The sequence below is a fragment of the Bombus terrestris genome, chromosome 2, assembly GCF_910591885.1.
Source record: "Bombus terrestris chromosome 2, iyBomTerr1.2, whole genome shotgun sequence".
Taxonomy (NCBI): Eukaryota; Metazoa; Arthropoda; class Insecta; order Hymenoptera; family Apidae; genus Bombus; species Bombus terrestris.
The window spans coordinates 954703-980812 of record NC_063270.1 but is presented as its reverse complement, the minus strand read 5'-3'; the positions used below and the strand labels follow the sequence as shown (position 1 = coordinate 980812).

At 39.1% G+C, this 26110-nt stretch overlaps 1 protein-coding gene across 7 annotated transcripts in view; it reads right to left on the bottom strand.

Annotated features, from left to right (window-relative positions):
• Positions 1-26110, bottom strand: part of LOC100650714 (RNA-binding protein Musashi homolog Rbp6) — a 777530-nt gene that overhangs the window by 49088 nt on the left and 702332 nt on the right. For all 7 annotated transcript variants that reach the window (XM_048412611.1, XM_048412610.1, XM_048412616.1 and 4 more), the window contains 3 exons: positions 8628-8710; positions 6932-7016; positions 614-646 (listed from right to left, as the gene is read on the bottom strand). In XM_048412611.1, the coding sequence (XP_048268568.1) occupies positions 614-646; positions 6932-7016; positions 8628-8710 (201 nt within the window). The remainder of the gene's footprint in view (positions 1-613; positions 647-6931; positions 7017-8627; positions 8711-26110) is intronic.

Below are 26110 nucleotides of genomic sequence, written 5' to 3'. Positions count from 1 at the left end.
AATAAGTTATGTCTATCTAATATACAAATATGTCCTCTATCAACTACGACCTACATGCTCCCTTCTGTAAAATATATTAGATATAACATTTCCCAAGTACGTACCGTGTTACTCTACAAAACATTTTCGATCGAAAACTCTATAAAATTATACTGGTCAAACAATTTCCACGAAGGAAGATACTCTCGAGTTCGTTTTTCACATTTCGATTTAATTCGAATGAAATTAATGTATCGTATTTCTGATACGGCAAACGCGTTTCTCCGATGCAATATCGAATGATGCCAGTAACCAGGTACGCATTAACCGAATAATTACGTTAATGAACCAGTGTATTTTCACAAAGGCAAAAATTTACGGAGACACACAAAGTGGAATGGTTGCACGATTTTATCCGTGTACCGTGGGTGAATCATGTATGAGACTCAGGACGAGAAAACTCGTAGCAAGTAGCATAGAGAATTTCGTTTCGCTTTCGTGATTGATCGACGCGTGAATATTACAACGATGGTCTTACGTCAAACGTGATTGAACGTTGTTACGGAACGGTAGGCATGTCATTGGACATTGGAGTCGTTTTGTTGTACGTGTTCGTGCATATTTCAATACTCACCATCAGGTAATGCTCCCAGGGACCACATAAAATCTACAAGGAAAAACAGATCACATTAATACCGTGACGAGATTGATCAGAATCGGATAGAAAAATTTGTCTCTTCATTTTATCATTCTTTTCCCTTCATTTACTCATTTCGATTGCTTCGATTAGTTAGTGCAAATAGTAAATCGTAAGTCCCAATATAGAAATTTCTGCAACTAAGCACGAAGAAAAGTACTGAGCGATCGAATGAAGCCTAAAAAAATAAAATTGTCGATCGGATATTCGAAGGTGAGTACGCGCGACTATGAGCACTATCGTGAATTTTAACTCACGAGTGTCTAACGGATGATTCTGTTGTGCAATATTTTTCTTCGTGCAGGCAAAGGTAATGCGTAGACAATTAAAATATGTACATGGAGACAAGTTAAGTATAAAGCAAAGCGTTGCAGAAATTCGTCGGTATAGACGGTTCGAGTGTAACGGATGACTAGGTTTCAAACAATGAGAGAAGGGTTAAAAGTAAAGATAAGAAAACTGAACAAAAATTAGAAAATAAAACAGATTAACAGAAGAAGTCGGATTAAAAGCGTTCTAGGTTAAACAGAGAGTAGGAGATATAACAAAGAAGTTTATAGAAAAAGAGTATATAGAAGTATATAGAAAGAGAGAAAGAAAGGCATCCATGAAATTTCATAATTTGATACTAATTGAAAAGATCACACAACTAAGATTCTGACTATTTATAATATGTATATCGCATCGACTATATAGCGCATCGACTAAATTCTGTGACAAGGTACTAGTAACTACGCGCGGCCGAGGTGTTTTCAATTCTACCACAAAATAAACCCTCCTATGATCTATGGTTATTGTAGCCTTCAAGGTATTGGTTAATCATTTACCGTTAAGTAATATTTGCTAGGCTGGCTATATAGCTTATTAGATATTGACTAAGGGCAGATAATGTGTCGTGCGATCGCGAGGAAGGCATAACATTTAAATAAATTTATAAGCTCTCGGAATTACAAATGGCAATTGGAACGAGAAATATTGGATGCAAGAAAATTTTGAATTTTAATAAAAGAATAATTCGGAATTTTTAATTGTCGACGCTTCGTTCGTACAAAGCACGTGACACATTATCGACGCCACTACCACACTTATATCGACGATACAATATTGAAAAAAAACACTGACCACAATACTACACTACTGTTTCACTATTCTAGTGTTCATATTGACGCTGCTCTCACAATATACGCAGATGGAAAAGTATAAGAGCATTTATTCTAGCCATTAAAAGATACACTGATACATATTAATAGTATTAGTGATTTCGTACCTAAAGACTCTCTACCGGGCTGGTTTTGATACATCAAGCACGCAACACAATTCTATACCATTTCAGTGTGACATCGTTTTTGTTTCTTTTCTTTCTTTGATATTTTTTTGTGTGCTTTCTTATTTCATTTTATCTTTTTTTTTTTGTTTCTTTCTTTTGTATTGCTCTGTTTTGAAAATCCGTTTGAACAACAATGAAAATCTTTGCATATACTTCCAACATTATCTCGTGTTTATTTAAATACCATTCATTTCACTCTCATATAGATAGAGAAGATCGATTCACGTGTAGTAAATGGACTCGAATATTAGACATGTACGTGTATATATAATATTTATGTATATATATTTTTTAATTTATATAAATATTTGTAATGTGCATATTGCAACGCGCATTTTATTTTTGTATTATACTTGACAATCGCAGCGACTTCGTATGTACTATATATGTTTATGTAGTAATATAATAATTATATAATGTACGTGTACTTTTTCAGATGCAACAAATCGATTTCACGTAGAACAGACGTTTACGTACGGCATTAACATTAATAGTCTCTTACAGTTTTGAGGAGCGTATAAAGCTCATTCCGGTCGAGTTTTACGATCGAGTTGCCGGTCAATTAACATTTACGTCACATCGATAGCTTTGGCAACGTGGAATCCCATTGAGTTACTCATTCTGAATTTTATAGTTATTTCTTTGATCCTTTTTCGATGCTGGATGTTTCCCAAGAGAAAGAGGGGGAAAGAGAGACACATACATATAAATACAGAGTGTTGCAAGAAACATTATTTGTCGAGGAACGCAAACATTCGTTTCTTTCTTTTCTTTCTTCTCGATATCATTTTTTTCTCTATTCTGTTTCTTTTTTTTTTTTTTTAGTTTCTTTTCATTTCATTTTTAATCTCGTTCGTACTTGCGTAGTGCGCGGCCATAAACGTTTACGGGGAAGGAAGACGTATATTTTTCTAATTGGGTTCTCTGTCTAGACAAAAGGCGCAACGCTACGTTCCCCGTGTAACAAATCAAAATCTGGCCCAACAAAGCATTACAAAGGTGTGAACAGAAAGATAATCCGCATGTTAAGATCTGGTCTACTTACGAAACTGACACTGTTGAGCCTCTCGGGCAAAGTACGTACTTTCTAGGACACACGTCTCACGCATTATTATTAAGGTAAATGATGCTATATAGCTTAGAAGAGTTAAATACTATGTAACGAGTAAAGTGGGTAATAGAGGAGTGGGGGTACAGGCGGGGGGAGGGGTTTATAAGGTATAGGTGTAGACGGGTATACGCACGATATATATTTAGTATATATCCTATAGAGAGGTATAATATTACGTGTAACGTAATATAAACGTACTATGTAACGTAGCTTGTTAAGTAATAGGTACATTGTAATAGGTCTCTTTGAAGCCGCTGATAATATGCATTCTTCGTGGAAGACACTGTAGCTGTTTCTCATTTCTTTTCATTGTTCTTTTTTCTTCCTGTTTTCTTTTAGATATTCTTTCTGACGATATCTTTTATATTTTCCGATACAGAATCAAAAGGGAGACGAGGAAAGATACGAAAGAGATCGCTAAACGGATCTTCCACGAAGTAATACCTAGAATATATTTCTAAACTATCGGTATCATAGTGACTTCTCAAAAAGCTATAGTTAACTAGTAGTCTCAATGATAGGAACGTATACATAGTATAGTAATTCGTCAAAAATTATATTCGCTCTAGCTAATTCAAACCTAGTTTCACCTAAAAAAAGTCTCATTAAGTAGCTAAGGTTTGTAACAACACAAATTTTTACCTAATTACCTAGGTATATATATATGTATAAATAGAGAGATATATATATAGAATATACTCCGATATGTATAATCTGTAGGTCTATTACAAAAACTAGAAGGTTGTAATGCGGCTCTCACAAAATATATCAATATCAATATCAAATACTATATGGCGTTTTACCAAATACGTAGATACAAAACAATATATAATATATGTATATAATCTGCTATTTATCTAGAATGGATTAATTCCGCAACTTTTTTTGTCGTTTCATTTTCCTTTTCATCGTAATTTTTTTTTTTTTATTTTTCACAAGGTACGTATCGTATATACATATTCATATAATTATATATATGTTATATGTACACGAGTATTCTATGTATATGTATATAGTTCCGCGTGTGCATTTATATACATATAGATAGCTGTGACCTCGCGTTGTTTTTCTTATTCATCCTTTTTTTCTTTTTTTTTTTTTTTGCTTCTATCGTACACGTGTACCGCCGTATTGGAGTACGTACTTCTTCATATTCTCGACATTATGAAATTTCATGAAATTCATTGCGAAAAATACTCTGAAAGGCGCGACGAATGAGAAATGCTTATCGCCGACCATTTGCCGCGCGCTCTCGACGCGCTATCCGCCTTCACCATTCACGATTCACGGCTTTATTTATATCACTCGACATATCATCCCGTGCAAATCAGAAATTCACCTCCTTCTGGGAATAATATACGGCGTGCCGCTACCTGGGAATGTGTTCTTGCGTTTCTTTCTATTTTTTCCTACTCATTCTTTACGCTTTTCTTTTCTTTCCTTTTTCTTTCCCTTCTGCTTCGATGAAATTCTAGCAATCTACGATCTCGACGATGGGCGCCCTCGCTCTCGAAATCGAACGAACAACCTTCACTTTCATGGAAAAATAGAATGCCATAGAACCTCGACCTCGATCGAGTTCCAAAGATTTCATATTTTTCATTTCATCTCCTTTCCTTCCTTTTTGCCGACACCATCGTCGATTCCTTCACGATCGTCTGTTCGAATTGAATTGTCGTTCAACCATGCGAACACACCGAGCGCTACCATAAAGCTTCGATCCAGTTTGCTACGAAATTATCTAACATCTACGAATCAATTGACGTGTTGTCGCGAACGCGAGTCGTTCGAGGCAGGAATTTGTATCTCTTTCGTTCGTCGAAAAGTATCTAAATATCTGTGTGGTATCGTGACCTGATTGCCTTTTACTTGCGACCTTTCCTCCTCTCCTAATCAAGATTCAATAGTCTAACTAAAGTACATTCGAAACACGTAATACGTTGGTCGTTTGCAATTGATTGTCTTTTCTACTACTTTAGAATTCTCCAACTGCCTAAATAGATATTTTTCTATGAGATTTACTGGTAAGTTACATTGAAATTTATATCTTTAATTTTAGAAATTTATGAGAAGGAGGAATGGTTTCTGCAAGAGGTACGTTCGATGTATCAACTTACTACCGAGCGCTGCTCGTCGAACCAGACTAATTTGTCTAAATTTTGAACACTTCCTTTTATTGTCCTACTACTTGTCTCTTGCTAATCAACTACGAAATCACTACCAGTCTTTTGCGATGCAGGTTTGTTCCATTTGCTATCTACGCTAATCTTTGGCTACGAAGAAAACGATGCCAGATACGCGATTAATCGAGTTCTACCAACAGACAGTTCTACAAACAGACTTATGATTCACTACTATTTTATACTTTTTCAATCTTTATTTTTTTTTTCTTTTCTCACTACGATCACAGTTTTACTGAACTGAGCTTCTCGAGCAGTCTCGCGAGAATTCGCTTATTCCCACACTCGAATCCCGGGAATAAAAAGGAATGGTTTTGTCTAGACTACGTTATATTGCACTTCTCGATATGTCTTCGATTTGCTGCTATACCAAGTCGGAAATCAACTGCAAGGTAATTTACGCTAATACTTTCCCGAAAAAGAAGGCGATGTGTCCTAAATCGAGGAATGTTTCAAGGTACCGCAAAGTGCACTTGGTATCCCGTTAAAAAATGACATATACGAAAAAGATATTTAAAAAAAATACAAAAATGGTAACAAAATATCGATTAAAACAAAAGAACGTAATTGTAACGATCACATGTACAGACGGCATTCCAATACGTCATTCAAATCAGAACGAACCCGACCAACTATAAATCGATTCCAATACACCTGCTCAAACCCTCATGAAACATGATACAAAAGCATAGCTACACCTCCAAATTTGTACGCTCTTAATTCCTTGGCACGTAACCCCCATTCCATACAATAGTACAAAAAATATACAATCCCCTACTACCTCAAACATCCTAAATCTACACTTCATCCAATACTACAAACTCAACCCAGTCAAACCATTGATCAACTAATTAACAGTAAAATTCCATTTATATGAACTTGTTGGGCAACTAACAGTTTATAGAGTTGGGGTTCATGTAAAAAGTGTCCACTCATTCTTTCGTTTTTCTTTCACATAATAAGAGTTCCGATAAATAGATTTAACTGACACATATTTATTTAATCGAACATATAACTAAAATTTCATTCAATCACATGGAGTTTATATAAACGGAATTATACTAGAAATCATCGCTAACAAATCATCGATCGAGGAATCAACAGTAAAATGAATGCAAAAACATGGAAAAGCCCAATGTATGACTGAAGGAACTCCGCCCCTTAAGATGAAACCTACTGAGGCCTGGAAAGGGGCGTGAGTATTGTTGGTCATAGTCCGATCGTGGGTATCGGATGGTAGACGGCACCCATATCGAGGCCCTGTACACCTAATAGATCGCTCATGGAATAAGTGAGGGTTGCAGCCCGAGAGGCTGCTGCGGCCGCGACAGGATGAGGCCTGTAGGAGGCCGCGGCTGCAGCCGCAGCCGCGGCAGCGAGTGCCCTCTTGACATCGTAGACGGCCGCGGTAGTGGCCGCGGCTGCCGCCGCAGGTGCGGTCGCACCGGCAGCGTATTGGTAGGTAGCGGCCGCGTTTGGTGCGGCGGTAGCGACTATCGGAGTGAGCAAGTGGTGGTGTGGGGTGCCAGCGGACGCTGCTGCAGCTGCATGTGCAGCCGCGGCAGCTGCCGTCGGAAGGGGATACGGCGCGTAACGATAGGTGGTGGGGGTAGGTGTCGCGACCATCACCAACTCACCGTATGCGCCTCTGTTGGCCGCTCGCGTCTTCGCCAGGTTCGCTGGGAGCATCACTTCCTTCGGCTGTGCTTTCTTGCATTCGACCTTCAAATTCAACATAAAAATTCAATATTAGTCGTGTCTCGTGCACCCGATGAGAACGATGGATCCCAAGATTTTGGGGTAAAGCTTCGTTAGAAGATTAGTAGCGGAGATTACGAGAATTACAGGAAGTGATGGTTACCCTTGTAGGATAACGCGATGGAGGGGGATAGCGGTCAGGCGGCCTAGAGCCGCTTCATCGCCGTCTCAACGGACTGCGATTAGAAGGGGGGATGGCGCTAGGGGCAATGCTCCTCCCCCCTAGTGCCAAATTCAACAGTCAGGGAATTTTTAGGATTGGCTCGAACAGGAGGACGCGGGAGGGGGGGGGGTGCAACGGGAAGATAATTCGTAAAAGGTCCCTGGAGCACTCCTGTCACACGCGTAGGATGATCACCGTGAAGTTTTAGACGGTAAGAGTCCGATATTACTCTACTGTTGCCGATTATTAACAGCAGCGGAGTGTTCATGAGGATTTTTCCACGTGCAAAAAAAAAAAGAAAGTGATGATTAATTCCTTGCCTTTTGGTTTTATTTGATAGAATTATTATATCGTTCGTTCAATGCATGTATCATGGTCCTGATTCTCTATTTGTTAACTGTAGTCTGCAATATTGATAATGAGAATATGATCTCTGTTAAGGTAAGGAATTAAGATTTCCTTCTAAAGTTATGTCTAAATCCATATTTCAGGCGAGAGAGATTTTATTAAGGACTTCTGCGAGTTCATTGCAGATATAACAAGAGGAAAAGTCAATTTTAAATAATCAATCGGCCACAATCAAGTAAGTTTTAATGAAAATTTTAATGGAAAGCTACAAGATAGGCTATGGACACTAGAATATGCCGGATATAGAAATTTTATTAGTAATTTCATTCGTCTGTAAAGGAGGTGCTTTGGCGAATATGGAACACAGATTCCCACGATAGTCGTTCGATCTTCTATTCAAGTACAAACGAAGTTACGATAATTTGTTCGGCCTCGTTATATCCTCGTTACGAACGTGTGTTTGATTATGTGTTTTGATGCCCGTAATCAAGGGTAATCCGGCACTAGCTAATCAACGTAATCTATCGCTCTAATATTATCAGTGCAAATAGACGACTGTTTTATACCGAGCTAACATCTGACGATGGTGTTGCTGAGTTATTGACGAAATTGGGGATCTTCTAGGCCGTATGGATTTATGGATAACGAGAAGTGGCATCTGGCTAAATCCTTGATCCACGTCAGCAGGATTTCGCTGGTAGTAGACGACAAATAGAACTGTCTATTACCGAGAGACCTATGTGATCTCTACTATGACAGGCTTTCGAGAAACCGCTTTTCGTCTTCCAGCGTAAGATTCACATGCTCAACCGTTGTCGTCGTTGCGTGCGGACACGTGTGTGTCGCCTGCGTGGGTGTTAAATGCAAATAAGCACGGCAATGCTTCTCAATTATACGGAAAATTAATTCCGCTCGACGCCGTATCCGTAGACGAAGAACGGAAAGCAAATATCATTTGATACCACTTCTACGATCACGTGGTGGGGATGTAGGAGAGGGACAGAAACGAGCGAGAATGAAATTCGTTCGATAAACAGGCTTTGCTGGCCTACCAGGCAACTCACCATTTTGTTGTTGATTTCGTGGAAATGGATCTCACAGACTTTGTCGACCACGTCCTCGCTTTGAAACGTGACGAACCCGAAGCCTGGAACAGAAAGAACAGGTGTCGTTAATTATCGAAAATGAAAGATGCTTCGCTATGAACTGTACAAAACAACAATGTAAAGTTAATTGGATAACAGTTTCGGTAAATTTTTTTGTTTCATTAGAAATTGATCTTTTTGAACCTGCTATATCTCATTTCACATATATATATATCTTATTGGCAAAATACCGATAGAAGTAACAAGATCCATGAAACCACATACAAGAATTCGTACGTTTTCAATGCAAAGAGAATTCTTCTGAAGGATTATCAGATCAGATCCGACGCTTTAAATATGTGGCACGATTTCGATGAATGTCTTCTATTCAATGTAATTTGCCATACTTAAAAACCATCCCGAGTTCACGTAACTCCTACGTGTAAATGGTGGCACGAAGATAACTATCCCGTCGGATCTTCCATTAATTTAGCAGAGTCGGACGAGTTTTGTTTCCTTTCCAACCCCTTTCTCTCCGAGGTACCCGTTCCACTCGAACGCGGTCTAAGCACTTTTGCTCAAAATTTATTTCGCTGGAGAACGAACTGGAAAGGAGAAAGAGAGGGGAAGAGAAAGAGAAAAAGAGAAAGAGAAAAAGAGAGAAAAAGAGAGAGAGAGAGAGAGAGAGGAAAGGAGGAGTTGAAGAAAGGATAACGAAACGTAGGGTGCGTGGTGAAGAAGAAACGAGGGAGAACGATGAGCCGGCGAAGAGCCATAACTTAATCAAGCATCAAGGGTTATTAAAAACTTTGCATTGGTCTCCAGGTGATTTTAATCTCGCCCCTTCGCGTCGCTGACTTTCTCTTCACCCTTTCCTCGTCTTCTGCTTCTTCGGCTCTCATCCTTACGCGAGAAGCGTAGTAATTCAGGCTCAAGTTATCCGGCGGGCGCGAGTTATACGAATCCAGTGCGCGATGTCGCTTAAGATAACCAGGAGTTAGTGCTTCCGTGCTGAAGCAGTCTGCCAGAAGAGGCGAAACTACGCCGGGTGACTCGTAATTAAACACAGCCGATGGATACCAGAGTCGAATGCGAGCCGACAGCTCGCGATTCTTCGAGCGTCCGCTCTCTTAAATTTTACACCGGAAATAGAACGGGGCCGCGCTGAATTAAATTACATTGGAACGTTCGTTTGTAAGCATGCGCGAACGACTGCAGGCACAGACGCAACGTGCCATCATCTCCGCAGTTTGTTTGAGTAATTAACATCAATCGATTTTAATGTTACGCCCTTATTTATCTACCGCCGGGTTATGATACGAAGAACGAGTCATGAACTGAAAAGATTAAAGTTCATCTGGTAGCGAGAGTAATATACAAGATTACTTTTATTCAGTTGCTGGTCGAAATGCTAATGCATGGGAAACTTCAGACGGAAATTATTTGATTTTCTTTGGAGAGTAGTTTCGCGAAGGATAAAGGGAATATGAAGTAGTTAAATTTAGAAATGCGTTATTCGTATGGAGTACGAGCTAACGGCAAATAAGATGAAATAAAATATTGCAAAGAATGTCGCGTCTCTTTATTCTCTCGTTCGTCTAACGTGGTAATGGCCATTTTGCATGAATTGTAATTTTAATACCTGGTGTGCAAATAATAAACATTTCAAAAATCCTTTTATGTTACGCCTTTAGTCTTTTAACAAATTGCTTCTAACAACTTATTCGCACAATTTGCTCCTTTAGTACCATCAAACACGGATAGTCCTAAAATCTATCTCTTTATAATTTATTGATTTTACAGCCATTCACTTTAATCGCATTTTTAAACTTAACAGAGTATATTCAAAGTAAAGTACGTGTTACATTTAGTATCATAAATAATATACGATTAATTGACCTACAAGCAAGACATGTAGCGATATCTATGAAGTACTAAAATGATATTATATTAAATTTAATACTCTATATTCGAATTGATGGATACATCACATACAATATTACAACCAATACTACATGTAATATTGCACACGATGTAAAACTAACAAATCCTTGATCAAAACGGTACAATCATATGAATATGTTATACCTCCGAGCTAAATCTCCGAAGTTATTCACTTCTTCTTTTCAATCAAATTCTCTTCCCAATTCACTTTCTTTTCCTTCGAATATCGTTCCTTCTCCGCGTGATCCTACCCTCCGGCATCACTTTCGTCTGCAACTTACACTACTGGTCCCTTGAACTTTAAGCTCCTCCGCCGGCATGAAAAGCACGAGTGATTAAGTTATAAACTTGGCAAGATGTCCGTTTGAGTGAGGAAGGGGCTTACTTCATTTATGTAATTTATAGTACTCTGTCAGTCGGCTAACTCCACGGAGCCTGAGCACCCTCTCCTTGGTACAAAGGCCGTGCTCTGACACCGGTAACATTTAACTACTTCCTGTTGGAGTCTACTGAGCGCGCATACAGCGTCCGAACGCAAGGACCAAGCCAGAGAGAATGGTATTCACCGTTCCGATATTATTCGTCTTTTAAAGCATGCCCTAATATCCTGCAGGATATTACAAAGTCGTCTTCCTTTAAGAGGTATTAAAAAGTTATGACAGGGTTGTTCACGTCGAGCCCACGTACTTCAGTCACTTTTCGTTGGGAATAGAGTCGACGGTATGCACCCGACGATATGATGTATGCGAAATATCGCATGAATTTATAATATGACCGACACGGTGTAAAATACGCCTTCGACCGTACACCCTTGCATGTGCCAAATAAAATTACATTGTTTCATAAATTCCAGCAGCGTTAAATAGTTTCATAATGTTCGCTAACAGGTTGAACATACGTATACATATACAACCCTGTTTATAATTATTAGAACATTTATGAACAAAGTAAACTTGAGTAAATCAGATCCTCTAAGAATTTTAATACATACTATAAACGATGTTACAATACAGATTTAGACTTTGCAAAAATTTTTTCGTGTTTCCTATTCAATTCGCCTGAACTTTTTAAATAAATTATTATAACTTGCTGTGTTATTGTGAATCTTCAAAATAGTTTTACTAAATTTTTCTTTATAAATACATATGTATATATTGGATCACAATCTTGCACGAATACAAAATCTGGTCGACTAATCAGTTCTTTGATGCTTCAGATTAATTGCCACCTTTTGCTACGATAAATGTCATGAACGTGAATGTATATCTCGTTCGTAAAAATATCTTAAACTTTTATCCACTTCGAAGTTATTAAATAGATCATCCGCGAGACACATCGTGTTACTAGTTCTTCATCAGACTATTACTAAACCCGAATATACTTCACACCTCGTGAAACACGTCATTTTATGCAGTTGAAAATATTTCGCTTTATGCGCCATGGAATATCGTCATTTGAGGGTATCGACATGACCCGACGTTTACTTTTTACCACCGATAAAACGAAGGTTATGTGTTTTTAGGGTCCCGACTATTGGACAGAACCACCGTGGCGCGGGGAGAGGCAAGTAAGGTCAGCGCGGTCAGCGGTCTGCGAGCGATCCAATAAATTTTGAAAGAAAAACCTGGGCCCGGTGTTCGAATTTTCATAAGAGGTTTTATTTCCATGGTCCAATCTTAGGGTCTCGAGAAGCTCCATTCTCGCCTGAAACAGGCAGGTTGGCCCTCATAGGGATGGTAGAGGCGGCCAGGAGGAAAAAGTGCGTGCTCAGCTGTCCAACCCCTCGTTGGACGCCAGATGCGCTCATTTCAATAAAAAACACACCCCGAAATATCCTGTACTCCTTCCAATAGCGGACCCCTCTTATCCTCTTACCTCCTGAGAGTTCCTTAAATGATCCATAAACGGTCCCGCCAGTGTAAAATTATTGTAAAGTCGTGACGGTTATCTGACTATTTTCCGCTATCTTTCCACCCCGTAGAATTATGGCCGACTTTATCAGTTGAGGGCAGCGAATCGAAGGAAAATATGTTTCGGTCATCCTCGTTTTCCAAAGATTTAGTTTTTAAAGGGGATGTAATTCTTTTTTAATGTATCACGTGTGTACAGTAGATAATGAACTTTGTGATCAGACAACGAGCTTAAAAAAAAAGTACTAAACTTTTTGTAATCATATTTTTTCCTCTTTTGTGAGTTGTGAGTATTCGTGAGATTTTAACATATTTAAGACTTTGTCGATGATGTTCTATAACTTATTTTCTAATTTGAACGTCCTGATTTTATTATGTTCACATAATTATGTTTATTGATCTCCAATTTCAAGTATCCATAAAATAACAATTAACAATACAATTAACTTGTTTTATTCATACATTGATATATTAATGCGAAAAATTATAAATCGAATTTATCACGACCTTTCCTTAAAAAATTATCCTTTGAATCAAGATAAAAATTTAACCACGAGAAATAGTCGAAAAATTATCGATGGTAGTTAAAGCACCAGAAAACGATACATCGTAAAAACGACGTATCCAATCTCGGCGACGAAGTTGAACAAGTATTAGCGGCTTTCGTTTTGGGGTTAAATTTTCTTGACGAGAGGAAAAATGGATCTTGATGGCTCCAGTGGCAGGCGTTGACGGAAGAGAGCAATTCTTCCCTATTCCGCGATCATCGTCGTCCTTGGTCGGTCCTCGTCTTTCCTCCCGTCTTTTCTACCTTCTTTCTCTTTCGGTTCTCTTGTCTTCCCCCTTTTTCTCTCCCCGTCATCTCCACCCCTCGACTCTCAAGCATAATGCGACCCCGCTATTGTACCAATGGCCATGTTAACGTTTAAAAGCCACGCTGCCGTTAAGCGCGTTTCAGAATTTTACCGTCTATTGAGAATGGTAAAAGGTTTCTTTCAAAAGGCTCGGTTGGCAGAACGATTTGAAACTTGTAAATGGATATGGCTTAAACCTTTGCTACTTCTCCCGTTCCATTTCTATCGTTCTCTCTTAGTCTCGTTTCTCCGTACGCCTTTAACGTCCTACCTGTTAGGTGTGTAGGTCTTTGAAATGTTTGTTTGTCCCTGTTAATGTGATCGTCGTCGACGCGATCATCGCAGAATATCGTTGTATTCATGAATTTCACGAGTCACTGAAGCTATCTATGCAGAAATAACGATGGACTTTGATGTCGTCCGTTCTCAGCAACAGGCTAAGTGGAGTGCCGGTCGTTAGATTTTTAATTGTAGTGAATTTATAATCGTCCAATTAGACTCGGTGCAACGGTAATCCATTTTACGATCATCTCTTGGAAGAATGCTCGCAAACAGTCGGAAGGAACGTTATTTTGTAATGATACGGTACTCTTTTATGGAGGAAGTTTTTGAGTTACGAGTTCTTTTTTCTTCTTATTTAATCCTGGAAGGATGAAACGCTTATCTCACTTGAGTAGTTAGAAAGGATGAAGTTTAATTTGATTTTAGTTAAGCTGGAAATTGTTTAGGCTTAAGCTAGACGTTTATTCGCAGATATTCGAATTGAGGAATGCAAAGGTTAACGATGATTTTTTAATAAGGTACCATAGTCGTAACTCCTAATAATTACACCATTCTACGGGATCGTTTAATGGCATACATAAGCCCAGCAATATTTACTTTGATATACATTTTTCGGAATCGTTAATCTCCGTCGAACTAGGAGCGTAGTTGTTAAGGATTTAACGGCCGCGACGTAATCTACGTTTTATGCATTCAGCGAAAAATCCACAGCATAAAGGAAGGATCATAAAGATCGTAATCTGTTATCGTATTTCGTTCCTCTAAATCTGTGCCTCTTGTATTTTCATGGGTCGATTATACAAATTAAAAAAAAAGATGGAAAAGAAAAAACCAAAGAGAAACAAGAAAAAATATCACAACCATCAAATATATTTGTACATAAATTATTTCAAAAAAAGCAAAGGATTATTTTCGTTTGAATTTCAACTGTGGATCACTTTCAAATTGCCTAACACCGCGCAGAATAGTGTTTCAGACATCACGTAGCGCGCACATGGAACAGATGCTGGCAGACATACCATCCGCAACACATAGATTGTCTCTACATGTAATGTCGTTATTATTATAGATTGATGATCGTCCTAGATTATTGATTAAGCAGTTTAGTGCGTACTACCCAATTACCGATCGGAGTACATACCAATAAATCAAGACCACGATATACAGGTGCGAAGCCAATTTGTACGCTATCCCTTCCAGTTCCTACCCCATCTTGTGCTAAACCTAATCGTCTCACGGTAAAGCGAAGATGACCAAAGTTTCTGCAATAGTACTCACGGAGTCGGCACGATAACATCGTTTCCAACCGTGTTTTCTTCAAGTCAGACCCAATAACGAACAGTGTAAACTGCAATTCTATACGAGAACCGATCGTTATCGATGGAAAGTTTGCTCGTAGATATACGGTTGTTAATTGCCTCTTTCAGAGTCCACCAGTTCGAAACTGGTTCGCCGTTGCAAGATTACGGATCTAAAAAAAATCCAGAGCCCGGGAGAAATCGAGAATACTATACTGTTGCAATTTTCAGACTCGAGTGCGATGCAATACTTCAAATGACCGTGCGCGGAATCTCAGTAAAAGTTCCGTGTAATCAAGGAAGAGTATATTTATTATTTCGTAAATAATATAAAGACAAACAATTGATGTCGTTACAGATTTCTTTTATGTAATACATACATAACATGTTCATAATGCAAAAGAATGAATTTTGAGGGAAAGGATTAAATCTAATATGAAAATGGCAAACAAATTACTCACTATAGTTTTCTAAATGAAAGAGTATCAAAAATCTGCTCATACAACTGATGCTTTAAAAAGGGTGCCTAAACGTGGAAAACTGAAAACCAATTAAAGGTCACTTTTTGGATTCCACTTTCGGAAACTGCACGCGTTCTATCCTCTTCGATACGAGTTAAATGAATAAACCACAATCCGATTTTGTGATACGTCGGGTACGATGGACAGAGTGAGAGAGAGATAGAGAGAAAGAGAGAGAGAGAGAGCCGTGGACTGACCTTCGATTAGTCGCCGAGATCACGAGAATTTTACAATGTTAGAATTTCAAAATGTTCGTTAGTGCGGTAATCACAAATTTGCGATCGCGAATTTTTGGTGCACTTGTACGGTCTGACGCTCCGCGTGGCAGGATTCGCGCAGGATTACCGGAGTGGACGTGCTCTCCCTGTTCCTGACCGAACTCTCCGCGCGATAATGTGGGAAAAGCTGACGTTAATTTCACATTGAACACGCTAGGACGCGTAATTGTTATCGCCTGGCCAACCAGTCCATTTTCAATTGCATTATCGGAGGGACGAATATTTTTGAGAAAACTGACGCGCGTATTTTACCGATATCGAGCTCTTGGCGCAGTTACGGAAATTAAAGAAAATGACGTATTTGTGTTGATAATTTAATTCGTTCACCTCGATTTCTTTGGATCAAAATTCAGAAGAAAATTAGTAAATTTGATAACAGTTAAAAAATGATTACGTATAAAATAGTAGAGAATAGAATAGAAAGTTATTGTTATTCGAGTGATTATAGAAAAATAATATTGAAAATGTAAAGTGTACATTCGCATTTTTTTGCAATTATTAACTTCTTCCTGCGCAATATAATTAATTTTATGCCATCAGATTATATGTATTTCGATTTGTACTCGGTGGAAAATGTCGAGGATGATGCTTCACCTGTTTTAACTAATAATACTTGCTGCGAATTGAAAACAAGTTGTAATTAACTCGAAGTACTAGTTTAATTAGGCCATATCTTCATCTCCGTTATACAACCCCACTCGATTCAAGTTTGTCATTATTGAATTTTACAAATTAGCAGACACCAGAGTATCAAGTATCGTTTTATAATTTTCTGGAATAATCATCTGTCGCGTAATGTACACACCACAATTAAAACTGTAGTTACAAAAGCTTTAAATTCAATATTTGATCTCTGTAATATTTTTGTCTCAAAGTAATTGTAGGGTTTCATTACGTCTATGACTATCATATTAAAATTAACATATAAAGTAGTCATTAGAAGGACCAGATAAAATCTCTGGAAACATTACAGAAAGATCTCAAAAAAGGAATTACCTGAAAATTCTTAACGATGCTATCCAGGAAGTAACTTCGTACAAACTGCGATTCAAAAGTTTTTAAGACAAACTAGCTTTTACGTCGTGTACAGTAAGTGGATCGAGACACAAGTAATCAGACGTCGGCGATGGACCACTTCCGATCGCAGTCAGGTCACAATGGTTTTTTAAGAACTTTTGAGAAAGGTCAGCCAGTAACGATTATTGTCCGGCAACTTCGAGCTTATCCAGGAAGGTAATAGCCAACAAAGACCATAGGAGCGTTGCCAGTAACCCGAGATTTAAGACGACTCCCGATTCTACCAAATCTATAACCTTATCAGTGATCGATTAAAATGTTATCTCCGTTATTCTCCATCGTTTATATTTCTACTATTGTCGAAACCATTTTCGAGGCCATTTACCATGAGAATCATATCGTAACATTATATCTCGGCATAGAGAAAAAGAAAAAATATCACAAGCATCAAATATATTTGTACATAAATTATTTCAAAAAAAGCAAAGGATTATTTTCGTTTGAATTTCAACTGTGGATCACTTTCAAATTGCCTAACACCGCGCAGAATAGTGTTTCAGACATCACGTCTGAAACGCAATGATCGTCCGATACGCATAATCGAAACAATCGTAACTAAAGATAAAATTTTACCTACGAAATATATTTCAAAATCAATTAGATCGTCGCAAGGGAACAATTATCAAGTTGCTGGAAGCTTTATTCGGTCAGGTGCGGTTTCAGTTCGGTTGAGTAACGTGCTTCAACTTGTTGATTTACAACGGCAACCACGAAATTGTGGTTCCGAGGTGTTCGAGCTCCCTCGGTGACCCATCACTTTCTAATGGCCATCCTAAAACTCCCGAACACCGATGCTCTGTTGTTCTCGCCGTTAGACTTGTGCTGAACGAACTCGCGAATCCTCCGAGCATTGGTTGTTGCTGTTGTGAAAGTTTCACGTAGCGCGATTTACTCGTCGAGGCTATTATCGATCCAACAGATTTTTCTGTAGCCACGTGGAACAACCACGAAGTGGATAGACGTGGAACATAAAGTACTCGCGTGCTCTGTTGTTCATTTAGCCGCGATAGCATGATGAAAACGTCTATGAATATTTAAACGCCGTAACGTTATATGGGTTTCCACTTTATTCTATAATCGTTCGATCAGTTCAATAACGTTTGATCGTGTTCTCGATGTCAAAACGCGGCGCGAATTAGCTATTTTACAAGTTAATTGCAAACAAAGGCAGGGATAATTGGGTTAAACGACAGCGTTATGCTAAAATCGTTGACTCGTTATTAGAGCAAGTTCTATATTATGCGGGAAAGTTGGTATACGAGTTGAATATAGCAGAAACTTTTCCATTTTTCCTGGTTCACAGTATACTTCGGCACTCCTAAAACTAGGACTCATTGGATTATCAATGCTAATTAAGGTGTTAATGCGAGTTTTATACGTCGGTGAGGATGCGACGCAGACGGAAGGACGAAAAAGAAGATTCTAGCGTAATTTAGCCCAGTTTTAAGTGGTGTAGCTCCATTATTTTATATACACCGAGCCGTCGAACTTCGAGCGTCGTCGTGGCTTTTCTACTCCGATAATATTCGATAATGGAGCGGGTCGATTAATTATCTTAAACCTCCGTTCGCTAAAGTCAACGCGAAACTAAATTGAGTTTTGAACCGAAGTCTTCAGATATAACCGAACTCTATTCTGCTGGATAAAGGATAGTTATACAATTAACTTTGGCACACAGCTCGATCATTAACGAGCATAATTAAAAAATAATTGATTCTTTGTATTCAAATACTAATTTTGTGTATTTCGGCATTCATTTCTTCGATTTCTAATTGCTATACAAGTTTATTAATTAAATTCCGTGACTCATAGAGAAGAACAAAATGGCACATATTCTACTGATGAACTACTGATGAATTTTCATTTTATACATTTATGAACATGTATTTATTTTATATTTCAGACTCTCATATTAATTTTAGCTACTTAATTTAGATACACTAATCAATACACGGATGCTTGATTTATGACAAGTTTAAACTATAAAGATATATAAAATATGTAAAATAAAGTACCTATTGCAATATTTATTATTTTAATATTTTTTAAATTGAAGGGATTGCTGCAGAAAGAAGGCAATTTCGCTTCCAATAATTTGAATAAAGCAACAGAAACCGACTTAAAATCAGTTAAGATAGATTAAGATCACTCTGGATTGGTGTTACCTCGTTATTGTCGTAAATCTTAAACTTCTGTTCATAAAAATATGAATTTCCATAATCTGCTGTCAACTAAAGTCGCATCCAAATATCGTTATCCAATGACGAAAGAAAGGACCCGAATTTCACACAACGAATGCGAAAAACAGCAAAGGCACGCAGAGGATTTGATTACTCACAGTTAATGAGATGTAAGCTTCTTGGCCTGACTCGGCTCCTTTTTGCCCTGCAGTTGACAGACTTCATCAGAGATACGCGGAACTGCAAACTGCACTTTACCACGTTTTGCAATTCGCTTAGCATGCAGCTCCGCGTTGCCATCAGCCGGCTCCGCTTGTGTCCTGTACTTCTGTCTTCCGTCTTCTCTCGCTCGAATTTCATCTCCCATCCTCCCTTTTCCCCACGTGCAAAGCAGATTAAACGAACGAACCAAATTGAGGTACTTAACTCGTCAGAAAGCAGCCAGGTTGGGACACGGGGCAGGGGAGGGGGTTCTGAAAACGAAGAACCGAGCGAGACAGCGAAAGATTAGGCAGAACTGTGCTTTTAAGTCGAGCTGCTTTATTAATGGATTCATCTGCCGCTCGAAACTCCGATGTCTTGTCTTTGCCAATCAAATGAGCCACGGGAAAGAATATTAGAAATCGCTAAACCATGCCAGTTGTTTCGATTTGGCAAGTAGGTTTGGGAGATTTTTCAAAATATTAAACATTCAGACGGGATTCGTACATTTTCAGTCCTTTCATACATTTTCCAATCTAAATAAATATAATATTAGTATTTTCTCTTAGGTTTCCTGTATTATCCTATTGCGATAGAAAAGCAGTTAAATAATTATGTCCAAGACGTTCTGGCGAAATCGCCGAATTTGGATGTTACTTAACCGCATCAATAATTCCATCAAGACCGTCATGTTTCTGCGCCTCATTTTTCTACTCTCGAACCGCATTTCTATGCGAAACGATTTAGTGCAACTTTTAATCGATCGTCAATGCCCGGAATCGCGCATCAACCAAGGCACAACCCTTCGTTGTGCCCTAACATGAAGATCGCGCCTACGATCAGCGAAAACTTTTCCCTGTCTTTTGTCTTCCCCCGATTTTAGATCGCGTCGTGCGGTTAAATCGCACCCACCAACTCCACATAAATCCCCATCTCCGGCTGTTTCACCCTCTTTGCTTTCTTCGAGCAGCCTTTCGACCTTTCTTCCCTTCTCACCGCACATCAGACACTCTTCTTCACCCTCTGTTGAAAATCATAGCGAACGTGGCGAAAATGAGCAGCAACCTAGGTCATTACCGTCGAGAACGCCGCCATAAGATATAATTGAACGGAATCCCTCTCTATTACGAGCAACCATCGTACTCGCGAGCCCTCCTCGCGTCCTTTTCTTAGCTCTCGCTCGTTTACGCGAGGTAACTCGAACGGGGATGTTTTCGCTTTGCCTCGACTGTCTAGCTTTTTCAGACGTTTCCCCGTTTTCACGTTCGTACGACGTCCCGAAACTGTATCCGTGTATCGTATTTGTCAGGCGCCGCGAAAAAAGGGGGCGAGTCGACATTTCGTATGTAAGCCGCATTCCCGCCCCCTAGCTACGAAATTGTGGCGATTTATTATCGCCCCTTTGCCCGAAAAGTGGCCCTCAACTGCGGTCGAACGCAACTATACAGGTCGTAACGCGGAGTTACCTACCTTGATGGATATCTTTGGTATTTTTCCTCTTCTCCCTTTTTCCCCTTTTCTCTTTGGATATTTCGTACTTCCTCCCTCTTGCTGATGATCGTTGGGATCGTTAGGACGAGGAAATGTCAGGTTTCGTGATTTACTAGGGGGAGAAGAGCAGAGAGAGAGAGAAAGAGAGAGAAAGAGAGAGAGAGAGAGAGAAATGTTCTCGAAAGAGAAAATGCGTGGGCCGTGGATAGCGTGGGTAATTTTGTCTACTTCTGTGGAAATTCGTGGTAAAAAATGGAACGTATTTCGGCGGAGCGCTGACGATGTTAGCTTTTTGCCGAGCATTAAGTATGGAAATGCGATGGACGGGCTGCGAAATACGTACCTAGTCCTTAGTTTCATCCATCAGGTCGCGGTGTGTTATTTTTGGTAGGAGGGATACTTCCAGATTCGTATCGATACGTTCTCCGACTAATTTGTAGAAAACCATAAACAAAGGCAACTAGTCTTTCGAGAGAATATATCTAAAATTGTATAACCAAGGGGCATCAAATCTAAACTCATCGAAAAGAAGCAAATAAGCCACGAACACCATTTCATATGTCAATCCATTTGAAAGTCCCGTCCACGATAATAGGATTAAAGTTAAGTTTAACGTTTAAGGATTAATTATCGTTAAGTGTAAACCTTGAGGATTGACGTGTGTTCCGGAAACGGCAACGAAACTCCCATCGAGTTTGCACTACCATCTACAAGTGGCTTTTTCATCGACTCATTTTGCGATCGAAGACTTTCGAGGAAAAGCACAAGCTCGGCAAACTGTAGAAACTCGACAGAAACGACAGAAAGGGGGGCGTTCGAACGACTTCGCGGAAGTATCTTGCCGCCCCGTTTGGCGTGACTGTTCCCATTGTCCCGCGTTGATTATGAGCAATAATGAGACGTCCTGGTTCCTTAATCAAGCCAGCAAGGCCCGGGTCTTCGAATTGTCGAATCTCGAGCGTGATTCTCGATTCAGAGGTTCGCTCCTGAAATAATGAGTCTCGCAATCAGCTCCCTGGGAAATGTTTACGCTGTAATTACTAGCGCCGCCAACCAACGAACGAGTCAGCTGTTAGAATAGGGTGCCCACGGTTCACGTACATACGTAAGCGAGCAGAATCCACGTATATACGAAGCTAGAACTTGAGATAAATTCAACAACCAACAGAGACACAGGGAAATTCCTTTTCGCCTGAATTCGAACTGTTCGCGTCTTCGTTTTAGCGGATTCCACTGTAACGACGGTAATGAACGGGAACAAGGGCTGAGCAACGATACGGTTTCGACGTTCTTGAATTTTAAATGACTCCTCGAGATTGCTCGGTTGTTAATTTCAGCGGCCTTTGTGATCGCGAACTTTGTGGTTGGGATTTAAGCGTGAATATACATTGAAAAACGAACAGAGACGTCGAAGACGCTCTGCTGCGTGACTCTTGTTAAAACGAAGATTTGAAAGAGGGACGGAACGAGGGAGCAATCATTTTCTTTGGGGTTGGTGTTCAATTGTAATAGGAGACTTTATAAGTAAATTGCTTTTTTATCCTGCAATGTTTTCTTATGTGCTTTCGTCTATTAGGAATATGCATATATTATATCTGAAACTGATTTGGAAATTTTCTTAGGGAAAAGTTACAAAGTGCCATTGCTACAAAAATGACTACAATTTTTAAATCTGAAAGAAGTTGTTCTATAACATCATAATTTCGCTTCACAAATTTTACAGAAAATTACTCTGCTGTACTCTGCTAGTTATCTTTAACAAAAGTCTGCTAAAACCCAAAAGAAGCCACGCAGAAATGTGTTAAAAAAGAATAAAGAATTCGAACACCCCTGTAAGAAAAAGAATAAGGAATTTTATAAGATTGATACAGGGAAGTTATCTCCGAAAGAGGGAAGAAGTTCTAAAAAGAAATGGAAATTATGTCTCGTAAAAGATACAGAACGAAAACTATGAATCACGACCATACCACCAAATAAAAATCTTTGAAAACAAATCTGAATTATTTCAATCTATACAGAAAAAGTTTGAAGGCAATTCAGCGGCGTATGCTTTCAAATAAATCAGCGATGTGTAGAATTAAAAGAAGGCGCAGGCTGGCGCGCATCTTCCGATCCATAAATCGTGCGATCCTCGATAAAACAGCGCGCTTTCCGAAGTTTCACGATAGTTCTAGATCCTAGGAGCAGGCAGCACGCTTTCTTACGAGAAAATCGACGACGTGACGCTCCACGAACTTTTCCACTTTCTCTTGCGTCGGGTGGGATCTCCATAAAAGAGCTGAATATAGACAAAAATCAGCGGAGTATCTCTTTGTCAGATTTGTAAGATCATAAACTCCCGACTACGGTATTCCTTTATCGCGCCAACCGTTCTTACTCTTTCTTCCTTCCATCCTCGTTCCACTCTTTATTTCTTTCGTCTATCAGTTTTCCTCGCTCTCCTATCTGGACGACAGCAAAAGTTTTATTATGAAACAATAAAATATGTGAGAAACCGAGTTAGGCGAAAAGCCCGTGCACGCTGGGCTAGCTTTGATTTACAGCTAAAGTTTTATCGTATCGGGCCAGAAGAAAGAGTGGTTGCAGTCTAAGCCGATAATATTGCGCCTTGCATTTTACATTAAAAAGTTGAAGGGCTTCCTAACTCGTCGACGACGTCGTCACGAGCTGCTCGAAGAACGGGCAAGAGAAAAGTGGAACGCCAAGAGTTTCGCCTTAACTGGGCTACGATCCCTCTTTCATTATCTCCTTTGAATACTTCGCATCTCGAACGAGTCGCGAGCCTGAATCTCTCTCGTATGAAGTTCCTGTTCGGGCAATTCATTGAAGGGGATTGGATAACGATGGTATCTCGCAATTTTGATAAATCGAAGTTACTGTATTCGTTTCTTGTTAACTGACTTTTTATGTAAGTCGTAGAATCTTCTAGTTTTCTACGTATAATTTAATTTTGATTGGGAAAGTTGCTGAAGTTACGGAGTATACTTGAAATTCAACATTATTCATTTTCATCGCACCAGTTCGGTAATATATCTGAAGGTTTATTATTGATTCTTTTTTAGAAATCTGTGTGTATATTACCATATTCTGATTTATTATTCTGATATATATGAAAGCAGAGAAGTCGTATCGCCATTTTCAGTTTCACTTTTTTCTTTAATATACTATATCCGTGAACATATAGAAAATATAAAGTAAAATCAAGCAGAACGATGAATCAATTATCCAAAACTCTCAATTCTTTGGCTAATGGAACGTAAGAAGAACATAATCGAATTCTCACAAAAACGTACATTTTTATCAGAACTATTTTCGCAATCCCAAAAGTACAACTCAGTGAAAGCCGTTATAAAATTACATTTCCAAAAAATATTCAGGATTAGATAAATTATTGGGAACCGACTGGACTCTATTTTCTCCAATTCCTTAAATGCAAAGCAAAGGGATTTAAATTCGTGTCTTTGATTTTCATCCATTTTTCTCACAGGACGAAGTAAAACATTAACATTAAAGCTGAAAATGGTGAACCGCGCCACGTCTCAACGTGATTGATCATCTTGCAATTCGGTTCATCAGATTTATCAGCAAGACTATCGACGGCATGCATGTTTTTTTGCATCATCACGAGATTGTAGGCGTACTTTCTATCCTCTTTTGTCCCCTCCTTTCTCGACCGGTTATTGCCAGGTTCTTGGTGTAGTGAAAAACACGTTGGTTTTCAGCGAGCGAATTACGAATCGAACGTAGCGACATATAACTTGATTACGTCGCATGGAAAGTAAAGTAAGAAAGAAGAAGAAAGGACAACGGATGAAAGGTAGGTAAGTGGTCGAGGGGGTTGGAAAAGAAAGCCAAGTACCCAGTTCAATTATCGATCGGTGGTGAGGATTTCTTTTCTCCTTATTTCTTATGTATACTCAATCTACCCTCTCTCCTCTTTCTTTTCCTGATTTTTCAAAGTGGAAAAGGGAGCTGAATTCAAAAGTTGTTAGTTCTAAGTACGAGCATTACGCTGTTTTCCCAATCTTGGAAGGAATACTCTGTGAGGCAGTGTCTTTTATCCTCGATATTAACTAAATTACCCGATGTGACGAGATTCTGTCAATGATTGAATTTGTAGAAGTTGAAGGAACCTAGGTAATTGTATTAATTCAAAACGCTTTATAAATATCCCTAGTGATTAAGGTAACAAGGAAATCACGTTTTCAGAGGAATCTTTATTTGTGAGAGAATTATAATATAAAATTATAACGAGTAGATTTGAGAAAAATGTAATGTAGAAGGTTCTGGCCTTAATGAAGTTAATACAGTTAAACTCGTAAGAAAAATGTCATTAATACACGTAGTTATAATATGGTCTTTTAGAGTTTATCAATAACAGAACAGAAAGAAGTCATGATTATTAACAATCACTTTTGTGCGTAGAATTAAGATACGGTATTGTGGATATTAGGATCCAATGAAAATCTGAAGGACACGTTATACGAAAAAAAATATATAAATCATTCATTTCACAGCAGACCGGCAAGAAGGAATCGTGGAAACGAGTAATGATCGTGAGCAGCAAGGCTCCGACGAAAAAAGAAATATTACGTGCGTGAGAACGATGAGAAAGCGATGGTGAGGGAGCGAGACCAAGTCCATAGGGGATTTCGAACGTAATAGAGGCGGATACTCTAGCAGTACGCATTATTCTCGTTACGGGACTGAGGCTGAGGTTTATGGCGTGGATGGTTATAGTCCGTGATAGCGGTTTATGTCCCCAACGTCACTGCTTTCCACAGCCTTTCGAAAGTCCAGCGATGCCGCGAGTTAACCCCCTCTTTTCGCCGTTGCCAGCCTTCTTCCTGTTCTTTCCTTTTCGTCGTGTCTCAGCCTGTTCATCGTCATTTTTCCTGTATTATCACAGTCACTGCTGCAAGTCATAGGGATATCCTTCCACCACGTGGCACAATAAAACGGAGGACTATCGATCGTTACCCGCAGACCCCTATAAGACGTCGCTCAATGCGTTCGTTCACGTAATCGAGGACGTGTACAATTTTTCTCCTTCCCCTTCTGCTCGTCATTTTATTACTGGTCGGAGGAAGATCGTCGAGAAAGTTATCTGCGAGATCCGGGGTTACGCCGCGCTATCATATCGACTTACGAGCCGAAGAAGTCGTGAATCATTGAACGGTCCCGCTAGAAATCCTTTTAGCATGCTTCATATCACGTAGTTAGTACTCGAACAAACGATATGATAAAGCAAGGAAGCGAATTGCACGTGGTTGAAATTATGTCTTAATTATTTCACCTGCAGGAAACAACCCACGCAACGTTAAGCAGAAGGGTAACAGAGTGGTTTACAGCGAAACGCAGCAAATATACCGTGAAAATGGCGAGATTCCGTGTAGCGTCGTTATTATTCGCGATCATTGGCGTCG